An 18,100-nucleotide genomic window follows, 5' to 3' on the forward strand; every position below is an offset into this window, starting at 1 on the left:
GTGGAAGAATGAGACATCTGAAAACGTTGATGGATCACTTTTGGCAAAGATGGTCCAGCGAATACTTGCTCGAACTTAGAGAATCTCATCGGCAACAGAATAAAGAAAATTCTGACCGAAGAAAAGTAAAAATTGGTGAAATAGTTCTTGTACACGATGAAGGGAAGCAGAGAGGTGAATGGAGACTTGGAAAAATCTGGTAGTGATGGCAACCCGAGAGGTGCTGTTTTGAAGTTAGGAGTTCGCGATAAGAAGTCAACAACTCTTAGAAGGCCACTCAACTTGCTGTATCCATTAGAAGTTCAAGACTCGCCCGAATTAACCAGGGATGCGCAAGCAGAAAACGTTCGGAGACCTATAGGCCTAGATGTCGTCACACGTCCATCTGAAGTAGTGTGTCAATCTCGTCCGAAGAGAAAATCAAAAGAAAATGCCGAAAAGCGTTTATCTGGATGGATTAACGAACTCGAATTAAGTGACGATTGTTAGTATGTGAACTGACTAACGTTTCTACACAGTGTTGATCGAACCTGTTATTGCGAACTTGCGAATGATGAACATTTGTGTTACTGATGGAATCGTAATTGGATACTTGTGAATATATCAACATTTTGACACTTGCGTGAACAATATCATCGAAACGAATAATGATTTGTGTAGTGATTAAATATATATATATATGGGAGGTGAGCCTAGCGCCCTCTCTTTATAGACCGTGAAGGTCTCAGTGATTCGTATGTTACAAGCCGAAGCTTGCATTTATCATTTGTGATTAACTCTTCAATTTATGCGATATGCGCTGACATTATTGTGATTAATATCAGAGGAGGTGAGCCTAGCGCCCTCTCTTAATTGACCGTGAAGGTCATATGTAATCGGAAATCTACTATTATCAGTTCGATGGTTACTTGGAAAATTAGAACTCTACGTACCCTATAAGTTAACGAACTCATCCAGTTAATGGAATATGAAGTGAACGATTATTTTACATCAGTGAACCAGACTCTAAGTTACTATTCAGCTGTTGCGTATAGACGAGAAGATAAACTTAAATATCTGGTTGTACCAAGATGCGGTTATCATATTATGCGAAGACTCGGTTAATTTACCTAGAACTTTAACGGAACTTTATCGGTTACGTACTTTTAATCACACGAAGTGATTCATTAAGATAAACATACAATTTAATATAGTTTGATATAGTTGTATTTTGTTTTAAACGTGCAAAATTATTAAGTGAACTATCTTCATATTATAGATGATAAACAGAAGTTAGGATTAGTTACTTAATACTTTAACTATTATAGAGAAGTTTAGTTGTAGTGAATTTGCTTAACGTTCGAGGTTTTAACGTTCGAGGTTCGAGTCCTCTTTAATTAGTTTAATCATTAAAATAGTTAATTATATATTAGCTGAATATTTTATATAATTTTCTTTGCGAAACTAATTGTAACTTAACTCAGTCTAATCTAGGGATAAGTAGGATTGCTATAAACTTTTAGAGATTTTATTGATTGTTTCTGAATCTATTTTTTGACTTGATTAGAGAATTTATTTAGATAACTTAGATTAATTTAATTTTGGAACAGTATTGTCCCAAGATGGGGAGTGTAAGAAATGTTTGAAAATTAATAATGTTAAACTGTGTACTACACGGTAGCGCCATCTGGCGTCTTGTGTTCGAAATAAAGATGGAGAAATCCCACCAACAGAAAATATGATCGTCCGAGTTTGATGCTTTTTTTAAACTAGTCAGAGAAGGGGAACTCTATAAATACCAGCAAAAGAACATAACAATGGATAACTGCAGCCTATGTGGAAACCCAATGGATGATGTGTCATCAACAGTAACTCTCAGGGAGAAAGACTGTGATACAGTCAACAAAGCCAGCGATGCGCGCGGTTCGCAAGTCCACGTTGAGCCTGGACAAAAAGTTTACATTGAATGTCGGCTGATATTCACTAGTCCGAAAGACATTGAACGGACTAAACGAAAATGAGAAGTATCACCTGCTACAGGGGAAAAATGTATGCCCTGATTATCTGAACCATTGTTCTCATTTCAAGAACACTGTTTGTATTGTGGCACCAGTGGAAAATATGATCGAAAAAAGAAAGGATATGAACTTACACCAGTTTGAACAATGGACTTTCAATGTAAAATAGCCGAAGCTTGTTCGAATCGTGGTGACAAATGGGCAGAAATAGTTAAAGGCAGAATTGCTTTTGCTTGTGATGTTCATGCAGCAGATGCCATGTATCATCAGTCCTGTAACGTGAACTGTAGGACAGGCAAAGATGTACCTGGATGCTTTGTATCAAATGAAGTCATCACACAAGAAAGACAAAAGCCTGGACGACCCAAAGAATGCGAGAAAGTGGTAGCCTTCAAAAAGTAGCCGAATATCTTGAGAAAAATGATGAAGAACAGATTACGATAAATGACTTTGTTTGCAAAAGGGAAGAATTCTTAGAAGGTACCGAGTGTCAGCCATATAGTTCGAGATACATGAAGCAGAAGCTTGAGAATCTCTTCGGCGATAGAATTGTTATAACTGAAATAAGTGGAAGGCCAAATATTGTTACATTCAAAGGAACTGCATCTTCAATTCTCAGAGAATATTTTAGAGAAGAAAAGGAAAGCACCATCGAAGCAGAAAAGATAAAACTGATAAAAACAGCTGCAAACCTGATTAAAAGTGATATCAAATCGATTGTCAGCTCGAAAGATATCTATCCCACTAGTCTGGAGATGGCGACACTTGAAGAAGCAAGATCGTTTATACTGGAGTCACTATATCTACTGTTGGAGGCATTATTCACAGGGAAGGATAAGGCCTTAAAGTCATGTTCAATCGGACAAGCAAACGTGCAGGCAACACGTCCAAGAATCCTTCTGACTCCATTGCATTGAATGCTTCACTTTTGGTTCGACGTCCAAGACCTGCATGGTCAGGTTTCATGCAAATGATCCACAAAGGTGACCATCCTGGACCAGCGTCAATAGCATTTTTACCGATGATAGATATGGACCCAAGTGATTTGATTCATGAGTTTCTTCAGATGCATGGGCCATTTCATGGCAGGCACAAGTTTACAAGAGATCCTGGAGAAAATCTAAGCTGGGAACACCGTTGCACATATCCTCAGTGGTAAAGCTGTGGCTAGGGCTCTAAGTGGACACATTCTTGCATCTTCTGCATTGTATACATTGTTGGTTTCAAGTTCATTCAGCATAATGTTGCCACAGTCTTCTCCTGATGAGGATTCGTGTGAGCTCTCAGATGCACTAAACGAACCAGACGACATTGATGTTGATATCCAAAGTTCCGCTGCGTTGTCACAACCATCCACTGACGATGAATTATGTGAAGAATCAGAAATACTGAAAGAATGCAACGACAACAACAACAATATTAGTCTACAACCAGAAGTCACTCCTCATGAGTTGGTGGCGGTTGGAGATTTATACGATGAATTACTGGAAGGAAAAATTGATGCGGCAGATATCCGTAACTCTGCGGTAATCACTTCTCTACACGACAGAATAACAGACGTAAGATCGGTCTTAAAAGACAACCAGACATCACAGGTATGGCTACAGTACATAGATATGATGGACATAGCTCTTCAACATTTGACAGCAGAGTGTACTGGTGATTGGAAACTGTATTTGAAAGCAATGTTTAACATGCTACCATACCTAGCAGCATCTGGTCACAACTCATACACCAAGTCATTACACATTCATCTTCGACAGATGACCAGGCTTGAGGAACTGAATCCAGGGTTATAAAAGAAGTTTATGCATGGGTACCGTGTTATGCGTAGAAGTGACAAGTTCTGGTGTGGATTATCCCCTGATCTCATAATATAGCAAGCTCTCATGAGGAGTCTTAAGACAAATGGTAGTCTCACGCGAGGAAGGGGAATGACTGAGATGCAGCGTATTATATGGTGTCTATTTAGTCCAGTCTGTGCCGAGATCAACAGTGCTATGCAACAGCTAACATCTGTGACATATTCCACAAGTGAGCAACATAATGACTTATCATAGTCTTGACAAGCAAGGGACTTGGCTGACACCAAAGAGGTGATTTCATTCCTTCAAGCAAATAATCCATTTGAAGGAGACATATCACTTCGAAGCATAGCTACAGGCAACAAGGGACTTGGCTGACACCAAAGAGGTGATTTCATTCCTTCAAGCAAATAATCCATTTGAAGGAGACATATCACTTCGAAGCATAGCTACAGGCAACAACACAGCTAGACGCAATGTGAACATTGACTGTGCAAAGGACATTGGAAATCGAATCCTCAAGAAAATGATCGGGAATGATGCGATTGAATACACCTTCAAAAAGGTCGACCAAGCCATTACATTCAAATCTAAATCCACAGTAAAAATCAATGGCAAGGTTATCCACATCGATCCTCAGCTATTGATTCAATGACTGATTATTGTTGGAACGCGATGAACGGATGACTTGTCTGAGGTATTCAAGTTTGAGTTGTGTAGCTATCCTCCTGCATTGTTTGCAGAACGCTGCCAATAAACCAGCCCTTGCAAAACAGCTGTGGTCTTTGGTTCCTCCTGAAGATCCATAGAATAGAAAGAACTGTCAATATGTACTGGATGGTGGTGCCCTCTTACATTAAATTCCCTGGCAGAAAGGAGATATATATGAAGTGATTGTGAACCACTATACCAGTTACGTTACTAGGAAGTATGGTTCCGCCATCGTTGTGTTTGATGGCTATGTCAGCGGCCCATCAACAAAGGATTCTACACATCAGCGTCGAGCTCAAAATGATAGTGGATGCTCAGTTTCCTTCAACGCCTCGATGACACTTCAAATGCATAAAGAAGAATTTCTCTCAAACAAGCAAAACAAGCAGCAGTTTATCACCATCCTTGGTGACAGATTAGACAAAGTTGGTTGTGAGGCAAAAGCCGATGCAGATTTGTTGATCGTAAAGGCTGCTGTGGAATGTTCATCAAGACGTAATACAATACTAGTAGGAGATGACACTGATCTACTGATTATCCTGTGCTGGCACGCCAGAGCTCATGCTTATGACATATTCTTCATGCCAGAACCAAAGAAAGGTCTTCCTGCTAAGTATCTCAATGTGAACTCTTTGTAAGCATCCCTAGGAGAACACATGTGCAATCACATATTGTTTGTCCATGCTATTCTAGGTTGTGACACAACTTCAAGACTATTTGGAATTGGGAAACCTCTAGCTCTGAAGTTAATCCGCGAAAATGAATACTTCTTGCAGCAAGCAGCCTTCTTTGCTGATTCAGCATCTGGTTCGAGTCGAGTTATCACTGCCGGGAAAACGCTCTGATCTGTCTCTATAAAGGAAAACAATCTGATATTTTAGATACACTATGTCTACCAGATTTCTGGAACTTGTTGCTGTCAGTAAATCTGTGATTCATCCGAAGTCTTTACCAGCAACATCAGCGTCCGCTAAATATCACAGCTTACGTGTATTCTATCAAGTTCAGCAGTGGATGGACGTGGAACTGAACCCAGAAGAATGGGGTTGGAGGAACATAGATAGAAAACTCTCTCCAATACAGTTACAAAGATCCAGCAACTGTATCTCTTCTTGAACAAATAAGATGCAAGTGCAAAACAGGATGCAACACAATGCGTTGTGGGTGCGGCAAACAAGGCCTAGAGTGCTCACTTGCTTGTTTAGAGTGTAGGGGAATTTGTGAGAACTTAAGTGAGGACAATGCAAATGGGGAAGAACAGGATATAGAGGATACTTAAGTGTCATAATCCAGTTTAACACTTATATCGCCGTGTTTATACTATATGCTCACACTATATGTACATGCTCACATGTGTTTAACCAAGGTTAAAAACATTTTTAATTTTGTTCTGACAAAATAAGTACTCTATTATCTACCATGGTTATGATGAGTATAGAAGTTATCGGGATCATACATCTCTATATTAGACCCTTTAATAAGGTTTGTCAGAATATGAGTTTGATCAGTCCAAAACTGGACACGTGACCATCATGTCCTTCCAATAAATTATATACTAAATATAAATGTGAGTAGTTTACACATGGTATTAAATGCATTACTAATAAATTTTCATGACATAATCATAACAGTTATTAGGATATTAAGACATGTTCAATCACTTACTCCAAAATTGTGTGGTCCCACCCAAAACTGGGCTATGGGCCATTACTGCCCTTCCAGTGCACCATAGACTGAATATAAATATGTTTCTGAGTAGTGTATATATGATTTTATATGTGTTAATAGTACATTGTGATGTTATAATTATGACGGTTATTGAGTTATTGAGTCGTTTTCTTCATTTTACCCCCAAAAAGGGCGTGGCCCCAAAAACCATGTTCCACCAAATGGATTTTGGAATACTTTTTTTTCTGTGCATAAGGGACCTTTCTCGATGTCAAAAAAGTTTGTTTCGTTTCTTTTGCAATTTGTTCCAGGTCAAATTGCAAAACTACTAGACTATTGTACTGTAGTGAACTGATGTTTGATCATTTTTAAGCCTACCCGGCCGTATCAGAATTATGAACCAGATTTGAACGCCCAATCATTGCAATAGAATGCATTCGTTTTTCTATCCTCGAGGCATTAAGCCAACTGAATCCTGCCCCTGGAATTATTTAGCCTAACTAGCAGTTCCCCATGAAATTATTGAAAGTTTTTAGGTGCATGTCAGTAAATTGTTTCTATCAGCTTTATCGGGCAATGTAGCGTTAACCTTATGATTATCCTCACAGGTGCTCCCAGACTGATTTATTCGAAAGTATTTCATAAGACTAACTTTCCCAAATACATAATATTGTATGACTGGGAGAGGATTTGTAGGTGACCATAAAACTATACTGATGACCTCGTTCATCGATCCAATGATCTCACTCTGTTGCACGTCTCGCCCTCCAGTAAGGTACGGAGATTAAAACTATTTCATTAGATGGCACCGACAGCGCTGAAACGAATTGAATTAATGGTATAAGAAGAACGGTGGAATAAAGATCCATTGCAACAGAAAATAGCTGACCATTTTTTTCCGTGCAATAGAATAAGACAATGATTTACAGTGATAAATATATTATTAAAGGCGGTGTACAGAAGCGATGTCAATTTTTGCATCCATCTGCAATTGATATGATAGTATGTATTGTAAATGTTGCATGTGATATGATCCTACTTCTAGCCTACGATGTTCTCCTGATGAAGAAGAGCCTGATGTTTGTTATGTAAAACATTTTTAATTATGTTTTTTTTAGATTTCTTTTAATTTATTACATCAATATACATCGTACTGAGCAGATTGTAGGTATATAGTAGGTACTTGAGTGACTTGAACTAAACACCCATATACGGCCACACCAGAGAGTGGTGTTTAATCAAGGTATGACTGTACATCGTTATTTCATTGATTGTTGAATTTTGAATTAGATCACCGGAACACAACTTTGAGTTTAAAATTGTGGGTGGTCTTCACTAGTTACTGCCATGTTCAAATTTGATTTGGTTTTAGGAATATTACTAGATCAAAAGTTACTCCGGCATTGGTTTGTTGTAACTTTTGACTATTATTTTGAATCATTGTACATTTGTGGGGTCCTTACAACTGGGTTAGTTTGTTCAAAGAATGAAAAAGCCCATTTCCAGTATATTTTACATTCATAAACCATTGAGATTTCTCAAATGACATTATAATTTACAGGTAATCCAGAAAGGTGAGGGTGAATTGGTGCTGACAGGAAGACTGTTTCAAACATCAAAATTACGCAGAAGACAGTGGGATTTTGTCCCGTGCGAATTCTGCTTCGCATTCTACTATAAAGAAAGCTTGCGGAGCCACATCAAGTCCTCAAGTCCTCATCTGTAGCCTGAAAAAACTATATCTGAAATGGAAGATGTCTGCTCAGTCCTGGCGTTTGAAAAACTGGTGATGATCAGGAGGAGATTGAAGTGGTGAACCTAATCTGTGGCATGAGAGAAACAAAGGCCAATCCACAAATTGTTGCTATATGTAGAAAAGATCCTCTGGTTTGAGATTTTCCTAAAGCTTTACTTGGACGTCTCGGAAATTAAGACGAATAGAGGAGAAAAGAAAGGAGAATATTCGTACTAAACTACCTCATGTGGGACGATTTATGCAGCAATTTGATTCTCGTAGCAATAAGACACATAATTTGACCACCATATAATCCCCAGGCAACTTTTAGGCGGTAGTTAACCCATAAGACGCTGGGGCTTCATATATATGTTCCTAAATAACAAACGCTTAATTAGCCAATTATATTTGAATGCGCATATAATAAAAATTAAGTAGAGATGTAGTGTGAAAACAACTGAAAATGATGCATTTCAACCATTATTTTGGAAATAATTACCCAGGCTTTCTATTGCTGTATAGATTTGGTCAATCAAAAGTTTGACCTTTGACCCCTCAAAGGTCAAGGCATATAGGTGGCGGTATAGTAATGAAGTCGTGATAATTTTAAGCCGAAAATGATTTCAAAAATCCGCCATGTTTCATTAATACACTTGTTGCGCACTGGCTGTAGTTATTGTTCACAGGAAATAACAGATCCGGACTAGTTGTAAGTCCATATCCGTGACTTACGGTTGAGTTTGAAGCGCAAGGTCGTATGGTAATTTGTAGGCTTTTCAGGATGTAGATTTATCAATGGATGATGATTCTTGCGACATTCTTATTACAAGAGCTAACAATCAGATTGAGCCGACACAACTAAGTGTATAAAATGTCATTTCAAATAAGAACTTAATTAGTAAAAAGAGACTAAAACACTAACCTTATATTAGTGATAACTCTTGATTTCCGTAGAATCCTATATATCTGGTCTTCAATTTCATGTTGGAGATATTTGAGAGGAATCTGTTTCTGAAATGGGTAATAAAAGTTGAGCACAATACCAACTCAAATCGAAAGATCTTTCTACGGAAATACTTACTGTCTGTAGGTGAATATGATCGAGGTCAAATGAGGAACCTAAAGTCACCTTTTCAAAATAGAAAAGCACTCTTGGTGAACAAGGTCTTGCAGCCAATATCCAATCCTTTGATATGGGAAATCCTTTTAACTCGTCTGTTATGTGTGGCTGTAGTTTTATCCTATAATGAAAAAAATACAAAGATCAAGGTCAACATAAGTGTGATATGATTGTGTATATATACATCAATAAAAGTAGTTCCAAGTATGGCGGTCGTTCTTGTCATGTGTTGTTGTTATCTGACGCTCTGACAGTCGAATATATTTCAAGTCCTGATATCGGAGGACATCATAACATGGTGGCAGCGGGAACAATAGACGCAAGAGATCATCCGGAACGCAGTAAGTCATCTTGCCGAGGCTTATGTACGCCATAATTGTCATAGATGTAGTTGGTTAAACTGTTAACTTCGAATATCGGTTGTCATCGATTGCTGCTTGCTATTTCGCAATCGGATGTTTTGCAACCGTGCATTCACGGTGCTTCCCATTGATTGATGGGGCAACGGAGGTTTGCTGCTTCTTCGTAGAAACGACTGTGATCGAAACGCTGTTCTGGTGAAGAGGGACATGTCTGCAGTGTGGTGATTTCTCGTCAGTGATATATCTTACGGACGTGTAACAGCGATATACGGTACATTCAACGGTGGACATAGAGACGCATTTATGCTGATCCTGGTGGACGAACGTTCTTCAGTATTGCTGGTTATCTCTGTTACGGACAACTCGTCGCTGATTAAAAAATTAAGATTTTGTTCAGTGTGACTTTCAATCCGGTTCATTCGTTGATCACGTATTTTAAAATAAGAACTGTGCATTATTTCTTATTCTATATTGGCTGCTGTTTAAATAACAGACATTAATTCAACTTATATAATTTCTTTTTTTAATGATTAAGTATTTGATATTTAGCAGATAACTTCCATCGTGTATAATTCACCATAGTTTTATTAATTTTAAGAGTAGAGGTAATATTAAATTGTTATTGTTGATATTTACATCACATGTTAAACTGTCATAATGTCCAAAATACCAGAAATGAATTGGGACTCATCCGACCTGGCTGGGGAGTTTAGAATCTTTAAGCAAAGGGTCCAGTTGTGCGTTACCGACCAGGGTATCACGGATAGCACGAGAGTAGCTGTCAAAATTAAAATTGCAGTCGGGGCTGAGGGCCTACGGACGATAAACGCATCCGGACTGAAGGAGGCAGAGCAAAACGACCCAGAGATTTTATGGACATTTTTCGAAGACAACTGAGAGTCAAGGTCAACTTTAGAATACATAGACTTGAACTGCTGAGATTCCGACAGTATGAGGCGGAGACCTTGGACGATTTTGTGACCAGGTGTTTGACAAAGGCCAAGGAATGTGATTTCACAGAAGAAGAGAAGGCCCAGCGTATCATAGAACTGGTCACTGCATCGACTCCTTTTGATGAATTCCAGCGCAAACTCCTGGACACGGCTAAAGGCTTCAAGATTGACGAACTTCTGAAACTCGGAAGGAAATTTGAAGATGTCGCAGAGAGTAGAAAATGTCTGCGAACTCTTAAAGGCAATAAAAAGGTTGACGCTATACATCAGACTAGTAAATGCAGGAACTGTGGTTTACAGCATCCACTGAGAAAGTGTCCAGCCTTCAAGTCCAAATGTCATGGTTGTGGTAAAATTGGCCACTGGGCCAGATTCTGCAGAACGTCGAAGATGAGGAAACGATCGTCTTCGAGACCAAAAGATAGCCGTCCAGTTAACCGCCAACAAAGACCCAACAGGAGCGCAAGTCGCAGAGGTCGACATAGATCACACAGAAACAACATCGAAACCAATGACTCAAATGAAAACACAGCGGAAAGAAAACCTAAGAGAGTCGGCACAGTGTACCAGAACTGCGATAGAGACGACGATTCAGACGATTTTGATGGTTACGTATTTGAGTCGATACACACGAGAAATAGAACTCGAGACAAACCATACGCGCTACTCGACATTGACATTAATGGCCACCGGAGGCCTAAGTGCCAACTTCGTGTAAAAATCGATATTGGGGCCCAAAGAAACACACTGCCGACCAGAATCTTCGGGCAGAGGTGGCCATACAAGGTCTCGTCAGATGGTAGAATACTGGCTAGTGAGAGTGGTGCGAAACTTTTTGCGTATAATAACACTGAGATACACCACCATGGTGTAATTAAGATACCGTGTAAATACAAAAATAGTCAACTCGTGAGCACAGAGTTTTTCATCGTAGACGTTGACGGAACTGCTGTGGCTGGGTTGCCTACCTGTGAGGCACTAAACATCGTGTCAATGAACTGTACCATACATCACAAGAAAATCGACGGCAAACCAATCACTTCAGCCCAGCAACTCATAGATATGTACCCTGACCAGTTTGATAAAATTGGTTGTTTTCCAGGCGAAGTCAAGCTACATGTCGATCCTGACGCGATGCCGCATATTGATGCTCTGAGGAAGACACCAATAGCTTTAAAGGAGAAGATTAAACTAGGGTTAGATAAAATGGAAAACGAAGACAAAGTTATTCGGAAGGTCTCTATCGAAGAACCAAGCGAGTGGGTCTTAAGTTTAGCTTACTCACTGAAGAAAGATAGTGATCTACGTATCTGCCTGGATCCCAGACACCTAAATGCCGCATTGAGGAGACCACACCACAAGATTCCGACGCTTGAAGAACTTAACCATAAGTTTAGCGGAGCAAAGTATTTCAGTAAACTGGATGCCAAAGCCGGTTACTGGAGTGTCAAATTGCACCCAGATTCTCAACTTCTGACGACGTTCCAGACCGCGTATGGATGGTACTGTTTTACTAGGTTGCCATTTGGGCTCTCTGTGAGCCAAGACATATTCCAGTCAAAGATGGATACGATCCTAGAGGGGCTGGAAGGTGTTGTTAGCATCGCCGATGATGTATGCGTCGTTGGTAATACCAGTGAAGAGCACGACACCAATATAATCAACCTGATGGAACGAGCAGAAGAGAATGGGTTAGTGTTTAATTTCACCAAATGTAATATAAGGTGTCCGGAAGTCGAGTTCTACGGTTCAGTCTACAGTGAACGTGGTATGAGTCCAGATCCAACGAAAGTGTCCGATCTCAGAAACATGTAAGCTCCGGAAAATAAGCAGGAACTTCAGGAATTCCTTGGACTGCTGACATACCTCAGCCCGTTCATTCCAAAACTGTCAAGCAAGGCGTATATCCTGAGAGAACTGCTGAAAAAAGATTCGGATTTCCAGTGGGAAAAACATGACAGTGATTGCTTTGACAAACTGAAACAAAGCATATCTGAGTACTCAACTCTAGCATATTTTGATACACAAAAGACACCTATACTTATGACAGACGCAAGTATGAAGGGACTCGGAGCTAGCCTTTTACAAGAGGAAGACGGATCCAAATTACTTAAACCCGTGGCTTACGGTTTCGAAGACTTTGTCTCAGTCGGAGAAGAACTACGTGTGTATCGAGCGCGAACTCCTTGCAATTGTCTTCGGAGTGCAGAAGTTTCATACATTCCTGTACGGCAGACCATTCAGAGTCATAACAGACCATAAGCCCCTAGTAAAGATAACTCAAAAAGTCTAACGAGTGCTCCACCACGATTACAGCGAATGCTCCTCAAGCTGCAGGGATACAACATGAATTTAGAGTACAGGCCAGAAAAAGAAATGACATTTGAATATTGAAATTATATTTTACACATCTTTATATTGACCGCTTGTCGCTTGTAGCCGCCGATGAAATTCACGCCTACACAGATCGTAGATAGCTTCGTCATTCCACCAGTATCCCAATGTCAGGTTCTGACTTTTATATCAGACTTCCGCATCGTGTATACATCCGCCATTTAACCGAATAATCCGATTTACTTATAATTTCTATTTATGCCTGCCTTCGGATATAATCATATATCCTTTTCTATTACAATAAGTCTTCTAATGATATTCAATGCAATATAACATTTCGACGTTCAAATATAGGTCATTATATAATCACAGGAAGCCATTCTACATCTTTGTCAATAATATTTTGCCAAATAGCTTGTATGTGTACACATAGACCTGTGACGTTTTGCACATTGATTTACGGTTGTAGTTTGTAAAATGACGCTGAATGGTTAATATTGTTTAGGTTTCATAATGGTAACAGTTAAAAGGCGTCAAAAAAGTTAGTGATATAAAAGAATTAGAGGATCTAAAGGTATAAAATCTTGACTTAAAAGTATGAAAAGTTTAAGAAATCATAAATATATTCATGAACTAGATGAATTAATGAAATAAATTAAGAAATATTTATACTTTTATAAAATATACCCCCTGTGTCTTTATATTTCTCTCATATATAAAATATACCCCTTATTTCTTTATTTCTCCTGTGTGATTTTAGTTGTTTTAGTAAATAAGGAATATCAAAGTAATTTGAAAAATAAAAAAATAAAAAATGATAATTTTATAAATAAATATTATTATTATTGAAATAGTAATACATAGATGAATAAATATATTATATTAATTAAAACAGTAATATATAAATAAACATATCATTATTATTGAAACAGTTGCATCAATAAATATATATATTCAGATAAAATAGTAATATATAAATAAATATATTATTATTGAAACAGTAATATATAAATCTATGAAATAAATATAATTATTATTGAAATAGTAATAAATAGATAAATAAATATATTATTATTATTGAAACAGTAATATATAAATAAATAAACAAATTATTATTATTAACTGTTAGAATTTTTCAGAATTTTCAAATTATCTCCAGCACTACAGGGTATTAATTAGCCAGCACTGAAAGGGTTAAAAGGTGGCGAAGAATGTAAAAAGCCCGTTACCGATAAACTCATGTACATGAATACACTTATTTACCTCATAGAATCCATAATGCGGAAAAGTCGAATATATGAAACATCAAATGATGAACCTGGATGAATAAACTGAAAAAGAAATATCAAATTATCTCTATTTAATCCATTTTAGTATAGAAGTCGAGTGATTCTAGTTGATCAGAGTGTTCAGGGTAATCCATGAAATCATCATTTAATCATTATTAATCTTTGCAACAAAATGTATATAACAAGTTATCCCAAAAAAATTCATGAATGCAAATACAAATAAATTTGACTTCATCAGGTTGCTAATCAAGTCACATTACAGAACAAGGAGTACCAAAGATGGCATCCAAACTTTGTGAAATGCTTGACAATGAATATCAAAACCAAAATTAAACCCCCCTGGAGCAAAAATCAATGACCTTGCAACTCACCAGAACATGTCATATGCAATAAATGTGGTTGGCTATGTCATTAATTTAGCTACCAGGATCTCAATGCCCAAATTCAGATAGAGGTAGATTCTTGGTCTATCATAATCCAAAAAGGGATGGTAACACATTTTCTTTCTTCAATATGACCTTCAAATGACCTTAAACTTTTTTGACTACGGTTGATATATTTCTGAGCATGTTTCCTTTACATTTTACATACTTTCATTGGTCTACATACCTGGACCTATAGGTTGGGGATTGGCAATTATTTTCGGATATGCGAGCTATATAAGAGCAGCAAAACAGTCATGCTCCCTGCAGGATATGACTGCCTAGAGTATGACCATCAACCTCCGATGATTAATTTCTAGGTCAAAATCAAAGGATGAATGCTTCATAACCACTGGAAAAAATTTGCATTTTTGTACCATGTTCATATGAAGGTAAGGAAGACCTTCACATGGTTAGGACTGATAAGAGAATTCTAACTCTGCTTAACATAAAACAGAGAACTACTGATGATCGCATCAGGACGTGTTTCTCCAGTATTCATGAACTTGAGGATGGCCACACTCAGGAAAAATGGTACCACTCAAGTTGTCTTTGAATGGCTGCACAGACAATTCCAGAAGTAAGTCAAGTTGAGTCTGAACTAGAAATCAGCGCATATGGGATAAAAATCTTAAAATTCTTAAAATGGGAGCATCAGTATAACTGACGTGAATGATGAGCATGTTGGTAAACTGCGTGACAACAAAATTGGTTAAGCTGAAAATCAAAGGAAGTATTTAGAGTCTCCGATAATGCAGCATATATCAAATGCTAAGTTTGTTCAACCACCGCATCGCAATGCAAGTGAAAATGACGAGTTGAGTGAATTAGTTGGTGCGTTCATACTGTCATAAATCTTTGATTCTGTTGAAATGAAAGACAAAACAAATTTGTCGTTGAGGGTTAATTTTTCTCCAAGGATATATGAGAGAGGAATATACAAATAAAATCATATGTTCATAAAATGAATTATGTCTTTACATCTCATTACCTGAATGAAAGACTACAAAAAATATTCCCAATAAAATTTATCTAAAATACTTAGAATTAACCTAAAATTATTGTTAATTTCGATACAATCAATTTCTAATAATCCATGTGATGTTCACTTTCTCATGCTGTTCTCTGCTTGTTCCTTAATGAATATTGAACCCTTTTATCGTTGTTAGAAGTGATACCTTAACCGAAGATCGTAAGAAGCGTATGAAAGTGCATTATTTCATAATCTAAGCCATTACTCATTGAGTGATAGTGAGAGTACGGCTAACAATTATCATTATTGATGATACTGAAATAATTGAAGAGATAGTTGTTCACATAATTTTCAATTGAGTCCATTTGATAGAAAAAACTTCTTTCTCTAAGTAAAATAAAAGCAAGGCCATAATTTTAGTTTCACATGCTTTCCTACTTTGCCGAGTTTTTTATAGGTTATCAAAAGCCCAGCAGCTATCAGTCAACAGGTGAATTACATTGGCTTAACTAGACAGTGATTGATGAATGAATAAACAAACTGCACTGACCACGATAAGAACAAGAACCAAAAGTAATGACCTCTTAAAAGGAAGAAACTTTCTACACTTTCATCCAATTATCTTCAACTAGACTACAGAAATTAAAAGATATTGCCGAATTGTTGGAGACACATACAATCAAATTCAAAAGGCTCTACCAAATTCGATGGCTGTCATTCGGATAGTGTCTATTTGCAACAATCAGAAATTACATGCCTTTACTCATCATGTTGTCACAGGAGGCAGATGAAGGCGACACTGTGGCAGCTGGTTTGCATGAACAACTCTCATCCTTCAAATTCTGTGTACTATTACATTAAACAACTAACATAATCTTGGCAACGAGCCACCTGTCTAAAGTGTTCCAGTACGGAGATGTTTGTTTCAGCGCTGTGAGAGGTGTAATTTGACAACATATTTTCATCATAACACTGCAGCACACATTAGTTTAGTTTGGCCATTACTATTTTCTATTTAAACTTAATTTTGCATCCTATTTTCCAGTTATTTTATCCAAAAGCCTATCCACATCAAGAAAGAATGTTTGAAATGGGAAATAAACAATAATCCTGCTTACACATTTCGATTATTTCAATGCAGAGGTAGTAAAGAAAACCTTATATTTGACAGATTGTTAACTGGATTTATAAAGTCCCTCTAGTCCACACACTTCTATTTTACAGATCTGTCACCAGGAATTCCTGCCATTCAAGAGGCTTGTCTCCATTGACAAATGTGGTTCCAGCACCAGATGACCATGAGTGGAAATGCGTAAGCATTACTTTGCGTAACCATTACGTCCAATTGAATTCTTCAACAAATTGTTTGGAGGACCTAGTGAAGACAACAGGCTTTTGTTTCCAGGTATCTATACCGTGTTTCTTTATTTGATTGACTTCACTTTAAGTACACATAATTGAAATCAGAATGCCACTCTACATACAACTAATTCTTTATTTGCTGGTAATTTGATTTCTATTCTTTTTGGAAATGTATGAACTTATGATGGGAAATGCTGAAGCGGAAAGAGCATTATGTGCGCAGAATCGCATAAAAACAACTAGGGGTCCAGGGACACCAATCCCACTTGGGAAGTGGTTTCAAATGCTCAACAATAACAACATATAGACAAGAGATCCACGGATCTTAAAATCTCGGTCGCAGAATGTTATCTTTGTAATGTATAGGCGCCATCTGATTGATGCATCTGTAAGGTTTTCCTTGAACACTTCATGGATGTGTAAAATCTGCTGATTTCGGTGAACAACATCATCGAAATCTAATCAGCAATCATCGCGGCAATACACGAGGTTTGGGCCTATTCGATTGTGCGCGCATAATCTTCCGTGAAGTAGCGTATTGATTGAATCTTCGGTTATTTGCATAATGAAATAGATATGGGGAGACGGAATTGATACTAGGGCGATCAAATTAAAAGTAAACATATAAGACTCTCCCATGACTGGGAAATGAGAAACTAGAACCGAGCAGATTTATAGATGAGAAGATTAAAAGACCGGTTTGTCTGCGTCAATCGAATATGCCCTTGCATTGATTGACAGCGGGAGCTCAGCCAACCGCAAGGAGCAGTTATTTTACTTCAATGTAACGTTGTACATCGGCCTTCTAGCCGTTTTATGAAACAAAATGCTCCTTGAAATTTCTTTAAAAATCGCAAAATTCGTCGATTTCTCTTAAATGAATCCGATATTCAAAATTTCATTTCCAACAGATTTTAGCCGCACGATTAAGCTACATCTTGCACATACACATAGTAGATTGCATGACTTCGTGTCAAAGTTATAACCTCATTTGTTAGCAAAGATTCGATTTTTGGACCCATTACAACATCTCGGGCTTTGCCCGAGATAAAAAACCAATGACCTTGAAACTCAACACAATCATAGAACATGTCTGCAGCAACAATTTTGCAATTGATTGTGATAATAATATATGCCTCAGTACCAATATAATATGGAAACTCTATTCAGCGCCCCCTGGTGACCATGTGCAAAACCCAATGACCCTGAAAAATTTGCAATTGATTATGGTAACAAAATATGCCTAGGTACCAATATAATAAGGAAATACTAAGTTATTCTATTGTTCAAAGCCCCCTGGTGACCATAGAGAATATCTAATGACCTTGAAACTCCCCACAATCATAGAACATGCCATGAGCTTCAACTT

The 18,100-nt window shown here is 37.7% G+C and overlaps 1 protein-coding gene across 1 annotated transcript in view; it reads right to left on the reverse strand.

The window, feature by feature from the left end:
- Positions 1 to 18,100, reverse strand: part of LOC141909162 (nonsense-mediated mRNA decay factor SMG8-like) — a 288,966-nt gene that overhangs the window by 165,646 nt on the left and 105,220 nt on the right. The window contains exons 6-8 of the mRNA XM_074799548.1: positions 13,949 to 14,016; positions 8,998 to 9,157; positions 8,839 to 8,927 (exon numbers count right to left, since the gene is read on the reverse strand). Of these exons, the coding sequence (XP_074655649.1) occupies positions 8,839 to 8,927; positions 8,998 to 9,157; positions 13,949 to 14,016 (317 nt within the window). The remainder of the gene's footprint in view (positions 1 to 8,838; positions 8,928 to 8,997; positions 9,158 to 13,948; positions 14,017 to 18,100) is intronic.

The sequence above is a fragment of the Tubulanus polymorphus genome, chromosome 7, assembly GCF_964204645.1.
Source record: "Tubulanus polymorphus chromosome 7, tnTubPoly1.2, whole genome shotgun sequence".
In the NCBI taxonomy this organism is placed as follows: Eukaryota; Metazoa; Nemertea; class Palaeonemertea; order Tubulaniformes; family Tubulanidae; genus Tubulanus; species Tubulanus polymorphus.